The 18,280-nt window shown below is 39.7% G+C and overlaps 1 protein-coding gene across 1 annotated transcript; it reads right to left on the bottom strand.

Moving 5' to 3' along the window:
* Window positions 1–3,052: 3,052 nt before the first annotated feature.
* pigr (polymeric immunoglobulin receptor) lies at window positions 3,053–15,770 on the bottom strand. Its single transcript, XM_034702076.1, has 8 exons — window positions 15,646–15,770; window positions 14,771–15,115; window positions 14,597–14,678; window positions 14,161–14,387; window positions 8,880–8,970; window positions 3,866–3,954; window positions 3,658–3,707; window positions 3,053–3,543 (listed from the first exon to the last, which is right to left on the bottom strand). The coding sequence occupies exons 1-8, from the start codon at window positions 15,692–15,694 to the stop codon at window positions 3,451–3,453; spliced, it is 1,026 nt and encodes a 341-aa protein (XP_034557967.1). The 5' UTR covers window positions 15,695–15,770; the 3' UTR covers window positions 3,053–3,450.
* Window positions 15,771–18,280: the final 2,510 nt, after the last annotated feature.

Genomic DNA, 18,280 nt, shown 5'->3' with positions numbered 1-18,280 from the left:
CCGTTAGAGGAGACAAACAGCAATTTGCAAACAGCAATACCCACCAACTTGTCTAAATTCATCTTTATCAGTGCCCAATGTTATCATTAAAAAAGGGTAGTGAGTTTGCATGACAATAGTATCATTAGACGTGTGTTTAATGCTCATTTGATTAAGCTATAACTCACTGCACAGTGGACTCTGGCAGGGCTTTGGCTCTACTGTAGATTTCAGTTGCACTAAGCAGGGCTTGAAATTGTGACCATTTTTGTTGCACCTGAAATTGAATCTGTGCAACCTCAAAACATATATATATTTTCTTAAGTTATATTTCTGGGAATTTTTGCCTTTAATGGACAGGACAGCTGAAGAGAGACAGGAAATGTGGGGAGTAGAGAGTGGGGGAGGACATGCAGCAAATGGTAGAGGCTTGAATCAAACCTATGGCCTCTGCGACAAAGGCTATGGCCTCTGTATATGGGGCACGCGCTTGGACCTCTAGGCCAACGGCACCTCACCTCAAAACATATTTAGGAGCATTTGTGCGAGTGCAAATAATTGTTGGGGTGAAACCTTCTTTTTTCCGCCTCTCCATAAAACCTTTGATAATTCAGTGACTGCTGGTCAGTAAGTAATGTCTGCTGAAAGTGCAGTGTTACGAGGCCACTAAAGAGCTACTTGTGCCTCTTAGCTGGCATTACTAATCAAACACTGTTTCGTTTACACAATCAAACATCAGCTTGTCATTCTTGATTTTCAGTGTTGATTGTAGCCTTCAATCACTCCCTGTTACTCTGCTACATTGTCTTGTGATGAGGGAAAAAGAGCTAACTAGCACATAATCAGAGGAGCTGAACCAGAGCTCAGCACCCCTTGATTGGTAATTGTTAATTTTTTGATTAACCCTCAAAGAGCTAGACAGCCAGCAGCAGCTACTTGTTCTTAAATGTTTGATAACTTTTGAACCACTTATCCTATCAACAAGCTTGAAAAACTCAGTTACAGCGGACATTCTCAGTTTTCCATTGATACCACATTTGTCTCATTCATAGACATATATATTCAAAATAAATTCAGGTTTGCAGATACTATGTCTTATCTGACTTTTGTACGACATCTTTTGGTACTGTCTGCAAAAATTGAATAAAAAGATATGGAAATAATAATAATAATAATAAATTTAGGAGAGTCCGGCACCCTCAGAGATGGTCTAGGTCTGTATGGGTTAATGATAAACGAGGATGTTAAATAAAAAAACGATTATCGAAAACTTTAAATTAACATCCTCTTTGCATCACCTGACTTTACTGCAGGAACTCAGCATTATGGCAGCAGACAACCATGTTGAGCTTGGGAGCCATGTGATGTGTTAGTCGCAAAGGGCACTGCTCTAAAAGCGAGCTAGTGTTCATGAATGATAATATGAAGAGCCATCTGGAAGCTCAAAGAGGCGGTTTTTCGCTGAGCCAAATCATCTGGATCAGTGAGAAGAGTCAGGGAGACAGTGAGGTTTTTTTACCTGAGAAATTAGGAGCAGAAGTAGGTCACAAGACAAAAACCTTTAAGAGAAGAAAAACACAACACAACTCAAAAAAAGCCTAGGGAAAATAAAAAGTACAAAGTATTCACAATCATAACAGCAATCACAATTTTTAAAACACATTTACATAAAATAAAATCGCAAAAAAAAATCATTCAAAATAAGTTAAATTACTTGGTCTTTCCAAAACAGCAGGGTCCCAGAAATGCAGACATGAATCTACAGACTCCCCTGGAACCTGGGACTATAGGGCTCTGTCCAATCACAAACAAGGAGAAGAGATGTCCAACCTTTCTGTAGAATGAAATGTCACTGATGAATGAACTCTGAAACACATTTATTGAAACATTGACAACTAACCCAGCACCAGAGGGAACACTGGCAAAGTAGCATCATGCAAACAGAGCTAACATTGGACACGAACGCCACATTGGAAGGATTTCACCTGCTGTGGGCGGACAGGATACAGGAGATCAAGACTGAACTAACTGGTGAAGAAGGCCAGCTCAGTCCTGGACCCTGTGGAGGTGGTGGCTGACAGGAGAATTATGGCCAAGCTGTCATCTCTGATGGACATTTTTTTTCTATATATATTCTTATACTGTACACCTTGTTTGCTGCTATAACTCCATGAATTTCCCTGTTGTGGGACGAATAAAGGAGTATCTTATCTTATCTTATCTTATTGACTTTTGTCTAATATTGTGTTTTGACCTTACATATGTCCTCTAGTCACTGTTGGAGCGTTAAGAGGCTACAAAGACTAAAGAGACAACATTTTTCATCAGGATTAGGTCGATACCAAAACAGGTTTCTAATAAATTAAAAACTACCCGTGGTTCACCCTCTTTGAATCAGAAATCTAACTGATCAGACGTATTCAGCCCATTGGTTGAGTCACTTTGTCTGTTGAAGTTTGAGTTTGTCCTTGTCTTCTCCTCATTGGTTCTTTGACAAGTCAAACATGATGCACTGCTCTGGCTTGCATTTGCTGCAAAATCTTTGAATGCAAAACTTACCCCGTGGCATCTTGGCAGAAACTGTTACTGAACAAGACAACACATGAACACACATACAGGTGAACACCAGCCCTTGCTTGAAACTGAATACATTATTAGGGTCTTGAACAAAAGAACTACAGAAAAGGACAATAAAACATTAAATTTATCATTAAAGTCCTCCTCTCCATTGTCAAAGTCCAAATGCAGTTAATGCTCAAGTCTGAAAATAAGGACTTGGGTCAGGTTTGAGTTCTTTAGTCCTAGACTCTACAACACTGAAAACTGGAAACAAACCAAAAGCTTTAATAAACGCTGAAATCACTCACACACTTATTGGATCTGTCATTGCCTGACATATTTTGCTGAAATCAAATGAAAAGGTCACTTGTGTTTGCTTGTTTCTGCAGCCCTCAGGAAAGGAAAAAATAATCTGTTCTTCCAAACTTCACATAAAAATAAGTAGTGCATATTGGACCTGTACATGAAGGATTGCCATTTTCTGTCAGCATAAAAAAGATGAATGGAAAAAGAGTGATTCAATTATGTATTTATTTCAAAATAAAACTTGTTCAAATGAAACATTCACCTTGCCTTTTGAGTATAAACTCCACCCGTTTGCTAAAATCCCCAGATTATTTCATCCAGTACACAGGACTCCAGAGCCCTTAGTGATATTTATGAGGTTCACCCAAACATGTAGAAGACTAACTACATGGTTATATTTTGGCAGATACAGTGCACTCTGTTAGGATCTCCAGCCAGTGACAGTTGCATAATGAAAGCAGCAAGAAGGGAACATTATAAATGTTTTTAAATATGATGGTATGTAATATACAAAAGAGACTGGATATAGAGTATGTGTCACATGCAAACTGACACAAAATAACATGCAGTCAAACAGAGTATCAATAAACGCTGCACTGAGGGAACTCAGTACAGAAATGCGTCGTCCCTCTTATTATCCCTGGTTAGGAAAACGACTGTTGTGTCTTGCTGGTCACCTACGTCCGGTACTGGGTATTTCTGTGGTAGACACAAGACAATGGAGCGCACTAAGCCTGGATGCATATCCTTGATAACCGTGTTAAATTAAACAAATTATTCAGGATACAAAAATATAATTTTATAGCAACTTACATTTACCCCTGCTTTGATGACCCTGCGGTATCCCATCACAGGTTCCTGCTCTGTAAATGAACACGTAGGATCTGTAAGCCACAGGTTTGTGATGCAAATCTCTCTACTAAAGATTTTCAGTATGTGTAGCATAATTAGCGTTGACCCATGGGTCCAAATCTGCCCAGATTTGATATCTAAAAATCAAAGAAATGAGGGGTTCCCTTACTGCGCACTTTCCACATCTTCCTCCCAAATATGGCTATTCCAAGGAGGAGAACCACAGCAGAGCACACCAGCCAGGAAACCAAGTGGTGACTGCAACACAGAGACAAACACACAGTGGTCTAAACAGAGAGCTCAGGCTCATGCTTCATCTGTTCATACACAGTGACACGACATCTGAGATGCAGTAAGAGGACCGACAGTGCTTTCACACTAGAAGGGCCAGAATTCCATTTCTACAAGAAAGACCATGAGAGGTCATTTTGACTGCCAGATTCCAAATTGTATTATTTGTTATGATAAATACTCAATACAGAGAATTATGAGTTGATTGTTTAAGGATATATTTATGAAAATATACATATATTTGTATGAAACTTTCCTCGGCGAGTCACTTTCATCTGCTTCTTATTCAGATAGATCGCCGGTCTGTACTGTCCAATTCCTGGAACTGTCAGGCTTCCTCAGCAGTCATCTCTCCCTTTGTGCTTCTCTTTGCAATAATTGCCAAAATAGAGTTATCTATTTTTCTCAGTTTCAATCCAAAACTTTTCAAATTGCTTTGTACACGACAATGATAGTTGCCAAGCAACTAAGAGGCATATGCCCAGCGTGAAAATGTAATCTTATCGTGACAGTCATTATGACTAAAAATTATCATATAAGTGTTGCCTTTTGTGCGATTTGTATAAATGACATTTTAAATACGTGAACACATAACTTTAGGAAAACTCAGGAACAGGCAGCTCTGTAATCTAAAATTTAACAAACATTTAAATGTGAAAATCTCTAGCTAGACTCTTCTCCTCTGTTGCTCCCAACTGGTGGAATGAACTATCTAACTCCTTAGTTAGTCCCTTTCTACTTTTAAGAGATGTCTGAAGACTCAACTGTTTAGGGAAAACTTAGGCACTTAACCTGACCCTTCTCCTCTTTGTCCTCAGGGGTAGAATGAATCAGAAGGTCTAAAACCCAGCTCTTATTGAATATTTAGCATTGAATATTGAAAGCTGTTGAATGTTGAACGATATTGTTGACTTGAATTATTTGTTGTGATTAGCTGTGGCTACATTATCTTTAAAACAAAACAAAACTGGCACTTCTTCTGGCACTAGATGGCAGAACCTGTGGCCAATCAACTTGAAGCACTTCGTTGCACTTACTAAGGTTTCTCCCTCAAGTCTAAATTCTGGTTTGTGTTGTACATCGCTTTGGACAAAAGCGTCTGCTAAATGAAATTGTAGAATTGTAGAAAACAGACAAAATGACCCCTTTGGCCTTTCTAGTGTTAAAAAATATAGTTGGATCATTATCTGAGAGCTGAACCGGAGGGAGTATCATGACAGGATATTCATTCGTACACTTAGTAGTGTTAAATTCTCTGGTAATTCAGCTTTAAGTCACAGAAGTGCAAGTTGTTGAGAGTCTCTGTATGTATCTGCTTAAATGTGAGTGAAACAAACATTCACATAACTTTTTAAATAGCACACTTTCAAAACAATTCATTCTGCAGGCTAGACTATTTCAAGGCTTTGTGGGAGCAGCAATTTACATTCATTACTCAGCTTTCTCACTAAATACCAGACCGTACTTAATACTGGATTCTAATTGGTCTAAACTGGTCAAAAACCTCTTGAATTTGTTTAAGTCTTTAGTTGGTGGCCTGGGAATAAATAGGATAATGGATAGAGAATGGCTGGTTATGCAAATCGGAATCTTGACAGGGTGAGCAGGACTTAGACACATGGCTCACTATGCATTATCCCTTTCATAAACATATGTCTGGCTCATCATAGTATGATGAATGTAGAAATCAGAGTAGCTCACCTCTAACCTTTATGTCTAGTTGTCTGATTATGCAAATTTGAAGGAGAAACCAGGAGTCTTGAATCACTGAATGGTGAGTTCCCTTGCTATCCGTACTTTCGGTGCAATGGGTCACAATTTTCAGGGTTTGTTTTATTAATTGATCAAGTATCATGGTTAGTTTTATTTTTCTGCTAACATTAGTCAATAAAGGGCTTTATTCAACAAAGATAAAGTTATTTTATTGTCACTATTTCAATATTGCTTGAATAGTAAATTATCAATACCCCTAAACTTAACAGTTGAATCACTCGACTCAAATTAGGAATCAACTCAAGATGCCATCATCTTCTGTGTTTGTGTGTCAGAGCTCCAGCTGTGTGCTCTCACAGGTCATGTGAAGTCTTCCTGTACTCATGTCGCTGTGTCTTAGTGAATTCATATGTAGCTCTAGTGAAAGTTCAGAAAGGAAGACAATAAAAGCAATCACAGCAGTTGTTTAACTCTCGTCTCCCTCGTTCAATAGCTCACCCGCTTCCAGCTGCATGCTCCGGAGCTGTCATTGGTTAATCAGCGGCGCCTGTCATCCAATAGCTCAGTGGCACGCCCTTATTGTCAGCCTATCAACTATCTGCTGTCTTTTTAAATGTGTCTCTCTCCTGCTAGTTCCTTCTTGCATTGATGGGGCGCACCCCCTCGATCTCCCCATCTCCCGGTCTCTGCAAGTCTTCAATTCCTGGAATTCATCAGCCCCCACCACCAGTGTCTGGACTCTAGGGGGATTTCTTCTGCTGCCCAATTCACACATCCTACGCTCACAAAATTATCCCCATAGAGTCCTTACGCCAAAGATTTCTGTCAAGTTTCATTATTCATTAAGTTGTATAAATAACATTTAATCTTCAAATTGTGTCTCTCCTGATTGAAGTGCCTTTGTTTTCCCTTGCTTGCATTTTGGGACTTGCATAATCACTGTCCCTTCAGCAGTAACTGTTAGCGTTGCATGCTTTGTCTTACCAACACAGCTCAACGTATGTTAGCATTAAATAGAAAAGCTATCTGTTTCATTCCTCTATCAGTAAACATCTGACTAATGATGATGATGATGATGCAATTGGGAAAACTTTTTTTCTGCAGACTGTGCAGGCATCACATCGCAGCCACTAGTGTTTTCTGGAGGAGCCTGTAAAGATGAGCACCCCTCTGAGTGCAGCAAACCGCAGTTATTTGTCTTGTTTTCAGTTGTTTTGTTGTTTGAACACTGAAGCCTGCGCCCTTGCCTCTCCTAACTCACACACTCAGAGCATGTAGGGGCTGAGGATAACAAAGGTTTTAGCTTGAAGCAGTGGTAAGTGCTTCAGGAAACAGTATGAGCTAGTCACAACATATTATAACTTGATGCACACCGTGGAAATCTTTGGTGGGTGGCCAGAACAGACCACAGACCAACTAGGATCTGTCAGACCACTGATTCATACCAGAGTAATCAATAAGTCAGATGTTTACATGCAGGATAAATCATTACACTGAGCTAATGTTTATCTGATGAATATTGCTCCCTTGCATTTATAGCAACTCAATCTATAACCATTGCACCCTTGCATTCTCCACTGAACTATACAAATTTACATCTATACAAATCAGTTGTACGTTGAAATGCTTCTCTTACCTTTGTCTGTTTTTGTGTCTGTACATTGAAAGATATGCAGAAACTCGAGTCACATTCCTAGTATACTCACACATACCTGGCCAATCATCTGAGTCGGATTCTGCTATGACAGTGCAGAAATTCACATGGTCTGTAAACTGTTGTAACTCCAGTGCAGACAAACTTTTGAAGTCTGCACCAGAGCAAGCGATCATAATAATAATAATACATTTTATTTATAAAGCGCTTTTCTGAAAACTCAAAGATGCTGCACAAAGGATAAAAACATCATATAAAACAACAGAATAATAAAAACATGAATAAAATACATTTAAAAGCAATCATGTGTTAAAAGCAATTCTAAATAGGTGGGTTTCGGTGAGTGATTTGAAGGTGGACAGGTTGGGGCAGTTTTGAATGTTAAGTGGTAAGGCGTTCCAGAGGGTGGGGGTGGCGACAGAGAAAGCTCTGTCCCCCAAGGTTCGGTGCTTGGTGGCAGGTGGTGGGGAGAGGAGGTGGGCGTTGGAGGATCGGAGGTTACGGGAGGGGGTGTGGTGATGGAGCAGGTCGGTGAGGTAAGAGGGGGCCTGGTTATGGAGGGCTTTGTGGGTGAGAAGGAGGATTTTGAAATGTATGCGCTGTTTGATAGGGAGCCAGTGGAGGTTTTGGAGGACAGGGGTGATATGGTCACGGGAGCGGGTGTGGGTGAGCAGGCGGGCGGCAGAGTTCTGGATGTATTGTAGTTTGTTGAGTTGTTTTGGAGGAAGGCCATAGAAGATGCTGTTACAGTAGTCGATCATAACAAGGACTGTACTGTAACCACAAGGGCACTAAAGTAACATTAATAATGAATAATATATTATTTAGAATGTGTCTATTTCAACATAGCTGACACATACTACGTTAGGTTTATGGAAAACTCAAGTACCAGATGTGTACTATTTGGAAAGAGTTAAAGTTTCTGCACAGATGAAGAATAGTGCAGCTGAAACTAGATAACAACAGCTGAAACTCAGCACTCCCAGCTGTCAATAAGTGACCTACAGACAATTAATACTGGATATAAACAGCTAAATATACCGCATGTGGCTTTTCTCATAAGTTGGATTCAGAATTTATCATACTATAAATATTGAGCCTAACAAAGCCTAGTTCAAGTTCATCAAGAAAGTTGTCAGACACGTGCATGACTTGCATGATTTTTCTAATTTGGATAAAAGCTAATTTTCTTTCAAAGGTTTAGATTAATCGACAAGACTCTTCAAACGATAGAAATATATAGAAGACTTTGGTGGTTTGGGTTTCCAGAGACTTGAAAGGCATCCCATTAAACATGAAGGATGTGTTAAAGACTGGAATTAAGAAATGGTCTATGTAAATTGAGAGTTCAAATGTGGACTAAGGAGGAGGAGGAGTTCTCCTTTAATGAAGGGTTTACAATGATTACTCTTACAGAGCTTTAGAGGACCAGATTAACATTTTACTAACTCAATAACTTGCTCTCCACGTCTCATAAACAGCACTTCAAATCTTCCACTGTACTGTAGAGGTGCTTCAGTCTTACCTTTGACTGGACTCCTTGATGGAGAGTTTGGGAGGCACGTAGACATTACACTGACTTGGTGCAGGTGCAGGTGTGGATGTCACGGTCACCACTGCAGAAGATAAAGAGATCTTAACACAAAGCTGAAAAATTATGTTACAAGTCCAAACAGAGTAGTGTTTGCAGCAGTGCCCGCAGAGTTCATAACATCAATATTCTTGATAAGTGCCTCGTAATAATCAATGCCTTGTACAGCTTTGAAAGCTAAAAGAGCCCCCGCCATCTGTCACAAACACATATTGATCTCCGAGCTGCACTTGGCTACCTCTCAATACAGCAGAGTGATGTGGGTAAAGGGTACAATTTGGCCTCATTTCACCTGCAATGCCTGGATTAACTGGTTCTCAATAGCAGGCTGGTGTTTGAATTGGCATGTCAGGTCACCATCTAATCAGGTCTGAAAAGTGCCTCCATTTCACACTGGCTTGAAAAGGTTTTTGAAAGATGTTTTCAATTTTTGAGATTAGAGTTGGCTTTGAAATGCTCAGGGCTAAGGATCATAAAAAACAGGTATTTTAAAAGGTGGAGTAATAAAAGTGTTTGAATGAACTCTGATGCTGTGAAGGAGTAACAAATATTGGATCTTAAACCTTTTACTCATTTACGACTTTCTGCTCACAATATAGTAAGTTACACTGAGAGGAAACTATTGACCACATTCACATGGCGGCCATTGTACTCTGACATCATCAAACTGCTGTTATCATGCGATACTGCTGTGTATATAGCATAGACTGTATAATAAATGGATGTAGTGTCCGTGGCGTCACCCATCTGTACCTTAGCGCTGTTTTGAAGCTAATTGTCATCGGGAGCCATTTTGGAAATGCTGAAGTCAACCTAACTTCTGTCGAGCGAGTGTGACATAAGGAGGCGGGCTTTGAGCCTCATAGCCAACAGCTACAGTGTTCCCGCCTGTCAGTCAAGTCAGTAATGACCTTAAATGGGCAAAACTCGTAAATCTTCTGAACTGTCGCATTAGGGGGCAGGGGCACTGGGGGCGGCAGTAGCTCAGTCCATGGGACGAAGTTTGGCAAGTGGACTGGTGGCTGGAGAGGTGCTGTTTCACTTCCCTGGGCACAGCCGAGGTGCCCTTGAGCAAGGCACCAAACCCCCAACTGCTCGGGGTGCACTGGTTGATGGCAGTATCCTCAGTCTGACATCTCTCCCTAAGCATGTTCACTGCATGTGTGTGCATTTGTATGTATATACCAAATAAAAAACTGTATGTGTAGCATGTCCAAAGATAGCATGAGTGAAAAAATGGAATTTCCCCCCTGGGGATCAATACAGTACAGTTCTTCTTCTTAGACTAAACCCCGATAGAGAAATGAGTTCTTCAGACTGAAGCCGTTTTTTGAACCAGGCTGTAAACATGTTTATTATTGCTGTAAATATCGTCTTTTTTTAATTGGTGTCTATGTGGTTTCCGGTGTTTCTGCAGCCAGCCTCAAGAGGACGCTCGATGAACTGCAGTTTATAACACTTCTGCATTGGCTTCATATTTTGAGACCAGAGGTTGCTGCTTGGTATATTGTGATTAGTCGCACAGGGTTTACAGTATCCAAAAAGCTGTTTTTCATTTTAACACTTTTCCATTCATTGTAACTTAAAACGCTCAGCAGACAATGAACAGTCAAACACTGGAGGGAAACCTAGCTGTGATTCAAAGTAAGACAACATAACTTTTTAGATACAGTGACAACAGCTATCCTTTCTAGGGATACATGATATACATTTGTCCGATGAATTTACGGCTGATAATGGGAGTATTTATGACTTATTATTGATATTGATTATATTGATCATTTAATGCTCTCCAGTGAAAACAACCAATAAAGGTTGCTTTCATTGACTTATTAATGATCCTACACATTCTGGTCAATTATTACATGCAGAGAAGAAGAACAAGTGCAGCCGCAACACGCTTCTGAGACAGTAAAAACAGTCTCACTTGTGAGCATGTTTATCATTGCTTCAGAGGAGGATAATAGGATTAGGTCAGAAGTCCACATTATTGCATGCAGAAGTAAAAGAGTCAGAACTGTTTGTTATATATAACATTAATACAGATGCATCTTTTAACACTAACTCTTAGCTTTTCCTACCCTCATGTGCGCATAATCTACACATTTAAAATACAAAAATCAAAAGATATAACAATTTTTGGGAGTATTATTGGCTTAAAAAAGACACCTCATATCCTTCATATCTAAACATTAGCATTCATCTACTGTCAACCTCAAATCTAATATAACCACTGGTGTACTCGGGTGGATGGGGTTAGCAGGGGGAGCAAAAGGGGTGGCCACCCTCATGGGGCGCTAGTGCCTTTAGAAAATGTTCTGTGCCCTCTTGGATGCCCCTGTAGTAGATAAAAACGTGCTTCTTCCAGTGGAGAAAACATGACCAAGTGCCCTCTGGATGCCCTTCCAATGAATAAAATGTTAAATTACCCTCTGGATGATCTTTCAGTAAATGGAATGTGTAAAATAGTGAATAACGTGTAAAAAGAAAAGATAACTGATGACATCTTACTAGGATGTGAGCTTCATGTGGGAAGTAGCATTCTTTTCTTTTTTTTTGGTAATTATGTTTTGATAATTTTAGTTTCTTTTTACATAATTAAATTTCCACCCCAAGCTGCTGCATAAATTCTAGGATTAAGTGTTAGATGCTCCAAATTTCCTTGGGGAGGACCCGAGAACCCCTCTCTAATTACTTGTCCCTCAAAATGCGTAAATGAACGCTGTAGGTATCAGAGTTTGAAAAACTAGTCAAAATATGTAACCTCAAGGCCTCCTGCCCAGGTTACCACCTAAAAGTTTAACAAGCCTAAACTTGTTTGTGACAGGCTGGAACCAAGCCTGCGAAACTATCTCATGATTACAGAATGCTGAGGAGAGACAGAAAACTAACGAGCTTACAAAACTGTCTTAATAATGCTACACGCAGATCTTCTGAGTTCACAGCTTTCTGTGTGCTGACTTCCCATGTCATACTGTCATACTGTGGGTGCCCTCTTTTTAGTTATCACCCAAGCAGCAACCTCCGGTCTAAAAATATGTGTCCAGTGCGGAAGTGCTTAAAACTGCAGTTCATCAAGGATCCACTTGAGGCTGGCTCCGGAAGTACCGGAAACCACGTACACACTAATTCAGAAAAGACGATCTTTACAGCAGAAATAAACATGTTTACAGCCTGGTACAAAAGACGAGTGTAGTCTGGATAGCTCATTTCTTGATCAGCACACACTGTAGGGGGGTGAATTTTTTTCTAATGAGGCTAGTTTTCCAATGAGAGGCACAGCTGACTTGATTGACAGGCGGGAACACTGTAGCTGTTGGCTAGGAGGCTCAAAGCCCGCCTCTTTACGTCACAATCGCTTGACAGCAGCAATATGGCTCCCGCCGACGATTGGCCTCAAAACAGCACCTCAGAAACAGGTGGGTGACGTCACGAATACTATGTCCATTTATTATACAGTCTATGTTATCATCCCTTCCCCTCAAACAGTCTGAGTATGCCGCTTGATGTAAATGTTGGGTAAATTTGCACAGGAAATGTACTCCTAGCTAACATAATGCTAACATTTATGTGTCTGTTAGCTAGTTTGTTACCAAACATGTATCGCTTTGACACAGTGTACAATAATCTCTCAATCCTTTTAGTTTCTTTTCATTAGTGTAGAAGTGGAATGATAATATTCATCAGAGCCACTACATTCATATGATATACGTCCTTGAACAGATGTATGACATTAGGACATCATCTAAGCTCCCACGCTCAAAAGGATGTCAAATTAAATTGGCTTCCCTCTGATTATCATGATAAGTGAGCTCATTGTGAGATCAAAGGAGACTTTTGACCACTTCATAGAGCAGCAGGGTTATTTCCATCAACACTGATTCAATCATTTTTATTTCAGCCCAATGCATGATGATACTTATAGCTAAGAGGTGACCATCAGTTACACGGGGGCTTGAACAAACTTTTTTGACTAGGGTGGCCAAACAGGGACACTTAAACGGGCTGGGGTGGTAGTCAAATTGAAAGCATTTCTGTCATTCAGTCTTCACTACTTATTTGACTTATATTATTATTATTAGAGTTTGATAATGCTGTGATAGTCTTGAGAACATGTTTTCACTCTAAAAACTAAGTGTGGTGACACATGGTCATAATTCAAAGTAAAGAAAATGTGCTACACTGAAACACAAAGCATCCTGCTGAAGCCCAAATAGTTGATTTTAACACAAGTCACGGCTCTGGCAAGGAAAGTAGCCAATCGTAGTTCGGGACTTTGGGTGGCACCAGTTGTGCCAATCAGATTACAAGGTGGGCCAGTGCCATCCCTGGCTATCCCTCTGAAGGCACCGCTGGTTGTAATGCTTTGAGTCCACAATATAACAGGCTTTTATTTGGAGAGGGTAGGACTGTGGACAGAGAGGGAAACCAGGAAAGAGAGTGGGGAGTAACATGCAGGAAAGAGGCCATAGGTTGGAATCGAACCCAAACTGCAAGATTAAGGATTACAGGCTTTGTTCATGGAGACCACCAGGCCAAACCGGCACCCCTACTTAAGCTCAAAATCACACTATAAATCCTCTGCGGCTCACCTTTATCAAGTATTTTGGTGTCTTTGAGCTATTTGATTCACCGCTCTCTACTTTAGTGTTACAGTCTGCTGTGTTCAGTAATACAACTCTGATAGATAGCAAGTTATCCATCAGAACCAGCAGCAGACAACGTTGGCTAGCTGGAGATCATAGCAGCAGAAGATAATGAGGTGAGTGTTATACTTAGACCCACTCAAAGCTACAATTACTTAAATTCAACTCAGAGCAAGAGAAATGTTTAACCAAATGATGATGTTAGCGTGTAAATAGACTTTTGGAGGAGCTTATGTATGTGCAGTGCTTTTTACACTGCTCCCAATGCCAAATAATCAATTACTGAAATGAAACAAGGCACTTATTAGGCCTATAGAGATATAGCATGCACCCCATGTACAGAGGGCATAGTCCCCATCGCAGGGGCTGCTGGTTCAACTCTTATCAGCATGTCTTCCCCCACTCTCTATATCCCACGTGTCCTGTTTCTCTTCAGCCAAAAAGGCAAAATTGACACTCAAATATAACCTTGAATCAATAACTGAAAATTAAAGTGAGTATGAAACTGATATGAAAGGATCATTTTACAGATTTTATAAAATCTATACAAGGATGGTTTGATAACTTACCGTCTCTGGGCCGAGGTGTGACCAGCACTTGTATGGACATCTTGTGTTTTCCTGCAGCACACGTATACCAGCCGGTATCTTTCAGCTGCAGCTTCTTCAGGGTTACAGTGTAAGTCCTAGTTCTGTCATCACTGATGGCCACTGAAGCGTCTTCGTAGCTCTCTCCAGCATCTATCAGCCGACAGGAGCTCCAGTCTCCGCTCCGACACCACTTCTTTCTACTTTCTCTGTCGGCAAGCAATCACAGGGGAGTCAGTGCAGACTGGCTGTCCATCACAGTTTGGCTTGTATTGAAGATTTTAGACAATAACTATTTTTATCTGGTTTACTCATGCTCAATAAGTGGTGTATTCTACCAGATAAGATTCTGCATGGCCTGCTAGTAAATAAAATCTCTTCTGATTGTTATGCTATGAAAGAGGGGGGGAATCAATACCTGTAGCTCTCACTGTAGAGGCATTCAACTGTGACACTTCTCCCTTCTTCCCCTGTCACCTGGCTGTTCACCACTGACATCCCTGCAAGAAATGAATCATCCCATTCTAAGAGCTGGAATCTGAAATACTCAGAAAAGTGTTCTTCTCTGGTTCCAAATCAGTCCATTACTCACCATCAAGGACCCTGATGTTAGAGAAAGTGACAACATCAGCACTCCATATGCTTCCTATCTCCACGCCACATATGTACCACCCTGTGTCCCCCTTCTTCACATCCTGCATGGTCACGGTAAACACCAGCTGGTCCAGGTCGTCAGAAATTCTCACTCTATCCTTGTCTGGATTGGATGAACCGATATCATCTGTCCGAGCCAAGCTGGTACAGAACTCCCTTGTTGTACCCCGACACCAGTATTTGACATAGTGTTCATACTGAGGCTCATAGTGACACGCGATCACAACACTTTGACCCTCCAGGACTGAATACTCTCCCTCAGTGGTTACCCCGCACAGGATAGCTGTGAGAAAGTGAAGATGACATCATGTTGAACACATTTATGGTTTCAGTTTCCAGTTCAGCAAAACACTCTCTTTACTTCCCACCCAGCACCCCTCATTCCAAAATTGGATTATCCCTCTATAAAGGAGATTTAGGGTCAAAAATGTATCAGGCCTTTGGAGAACAGAAAAATAAACATCAAACCAACTCTTGCCAATGGTGCAAAGAGTACAGAGGCTTAAAAGATTATTTAGAAAAAAACACAATAGCCCTCCACCGCACCCAGACAAAAGAGTTGCTCTAACAGCTTTTCAAGTCTGTCTGAAACAAATAATTTACACTCAGAACTCAGAAATAAATTAATAATAAGGAGTGTAACTTAAGACAAATCTCACACAACAGCTAACATATTTTTAACAAGAGCAACAACAACACAAGGAGGGGGCTGCAAAAACACACATTAACCATCCTCAGAACTCTTTCCTCAATAAATAAAAAGCTCTTGTATAACTTCTGTAATCATATGACCTCAGTATGCTCAGTTATTACCTGGGATCCATAATAACAGGCTGAGGGCACATATGCAGAGCTCCGGCATGTTTCACCGTCAAATGAATGCACTCCCTTCTGTTAATGGACTCCAGATTCCACACAAATGTTTCCTGTTAGTCATGTGACCAAAAATTGGATACAGATTTTCCAGATTTTAACCATGTAGGTGCCATTTTGGTTTATTAGCAAGAAAAGGTTAAAGTAAATAGTTGAAATTGTTGTCACCTACATGTAACAACTTAACAATGATTTGTTTATGATTCTATGCGAGCCTTTTTTTTCTGAGTTTGAGAAAAAACAATGAAGATTATGTGATAACATTGTTTATTTTCTTGAACATCCCCTGAGGAGTTATTTACATTCTTAAACATTTCACAATGTTTAAAGAAAACAAGGCCATCGGGGACAGTTTGACATTTTGAGAAGTTTTCTATTGGCTCTCTTTGCAGGAGTTAGAGTAAAAGTTTATATAAATTTCTTATCTTTTTAGGTAAATATGATACTCCGGACAGCAGCTGTGGTTGTATCTGTGTTCCCAGGGTTCAAGCTCCCATGCTGAGGTGTGCCCCTTTGATTGTTTTCATGTTCTCAGCACTGGAGGTCATGTGTTCAGTGTGGGTGGGAGTAGCAGTAGTAGTTGGATTATTACTTTGAACTCTTTTAGCATGATTAGAATTTTTCAAGCAAAGACCTAAATGTGTCTGCTTTCATGAACTTATTGAAGTTTTGCTACAGGGAAAACAAGTTCTGAGAAAATGTAACTAAAAGTGTTTCCTTAGAATTGCATCTGAAACAAAACGGATTAAAAAGAACAAATTTGAAGTCAAATCAAGATTCTTTTTCAGACACAAAATCTTGTTAAATGTTGATTCCAATCCAAGGATGTGACCAGAAAAATGTTATATTCAAGTATTAAAACTTACAGTGGATGCGTTCTTGCATTTTCCAAGCAGTCCAAGTCCATTGAGCAACATAGCTATATAAATTGAATGACGTGAAAGTACATTACATACCTTATTTCATTCACAAAATTACATTAAAAAGGAAATAAAACTCACCAAAAATGGGAAAATTAACCAAGACATGGCAAATCTAGATCCATTAAGTGACTTTTCTTACTGACCAGACTTGCATGCATTACATCTGAAAACTACGGTGGTCAATAGTAATAAATATTTCAAAAGCGCAAAATTAATTTCACTTAGAAAAAAAAATGTCAGAATCACAAAATAAATTTCAGAATCACAAAAAAGATTTATAGAAACCGGAAAGGGTAGGACCATGGTACTTGTTTGTGATTGGCTAAACCCAAGTCTGTCCGGCATCAGTCATTTATCATTTCCTGTTTACACTGGATACTGCAATAGCAAAGCCAGTGGGAAATTTCAAGTGTTTACCAGGATGGAAGAGGAGCTTGAGTTGATAGCGCAATGCTTCAACATGGGACATACATATAAGGTGTATACAGGAAATGATAAATGACTGATGCTGGACAGACTTAGGATTAGCCAATCCCAAACAAGCACCATGGTCCCACCCTTTCCGGTTTCTTTAAATGTATTTTGTGATTCTGAAAAATGTTTTGCTAAGTAAAATAAATGTTTGCTCTTTTGAAATATTTATTACTATTGGCCTTCAGGGCCACCGTAGAAAACTAAGCTAATGCAGAAAATGTCAACATTTCAGATCCACATACTGGCTGTGTGATTCTCACCAACAAAAGCAACTCTTTTGTCAGTACAATCTGATCACACAAGTTGTTTTGAATCAAACCATTGGAAGGAGTTCAGTAGATTCCCCCTCTGCCTGTTGACACTGTGGCAAAAAGATTAATATCTGTTAGTAGTAGGCATATATGTAATTTCTGCTAAACTGTGTTTTCTACCACCATTAAGAACAAATCTTGATGAGATTTTTCAGCATTGTTAACCATGGCCAATGCTAAAAAATGCATACTTTGTAGCACCTTACATTTAACCTTACATCCACCTAAAACCATTAGTTCAGGTATTCAACTTTTTAAACCTATGTCATCTTATTTCTGTCCAAAATCTCTTTCATTTTTCAAATAAATTTTTGAAAAAATTTTTTTTTTCTATTACTAGCTTTAGGTATTATCAATCAACAGGAGTAGGGTGGCTTTGACTAAGTAAAAATTACACTACTAATTAGAGGTATCTTACAAATGTAACTTTATTAAATATGTATATTAAAAACAGAGTTATATGTTTTTGAAAATTAACTCTTCAATTCAAACTGCATCTCATCGCCCTCCTGCTGAACTAGTGAACATAGGACCCCAGAATATACAGAAGACCTGTCCTCCGACTGATTAGTTTACATTGGCGTGTGGACTGCAGACTCAGGTGGATCACTTAGCTCAGGTCAAAGTGCTGACTCAAACCAGTTTGTTCAAAAGATTAAAAAAACAAGACACAGGCTGCCTGTATACCATGCCAAGTGACCAAAGTTCAAACTATTCTTTTCACAGATGTGTTGGCCTCTAAATGTAATTTTTACTCTAACATCTGATGCTTTTACTGCACAGACTAGGTGTTAGCTGTCTTTTTGAAGACCTATTCTCCCAAGCAGCCAAATGCTAAGTGCCCTATTCTCTCCATGAATGCAGAAA

The sequence above is a fragment of the Notolabrus celidotus genome, chromosome 15, assembly GCF_009762535.1.
Source record: "Notolabrus celidotus isolate fNotCel1 chromosome 15, fNotCel1.pri, whole genome shotgun sequence".
Taxonomy (NCBI): domain Eukaryota; kingdom Metazoa; phylum Chordata; class Actinopteri; order Labriformes; family Labridae; genus Notolabrus; species Notolabrus celidotus.
Note: the sequence above shows the minus strand (reverse complement) of the source record. Positions and strands in the feature narration are given on the sequence as shown.

Coding starts and splice junctions, on each gene's coding strand:
- pigr (XM_034702076.1), bottom strand. CDS start 15,694: ATGCCGGAGCTCTGCATATGTGCCCTCAGCCTGTTATTATGGATCCCA. Junction 15,116..15,645: donor CCTGTTATTATGGATCCCAG/GTAATAACTGAG, acceptor ACTTTCTCACAG/CTATCCTGTGCGGGGTAACC. Junction 14,388..14,596: donor CTCTACAGTGAGAGCTACAG/GTATTGATTCCC, acceptor GCTTGCCGACAG/AGAAAGTAGAAAGAAGTGGT.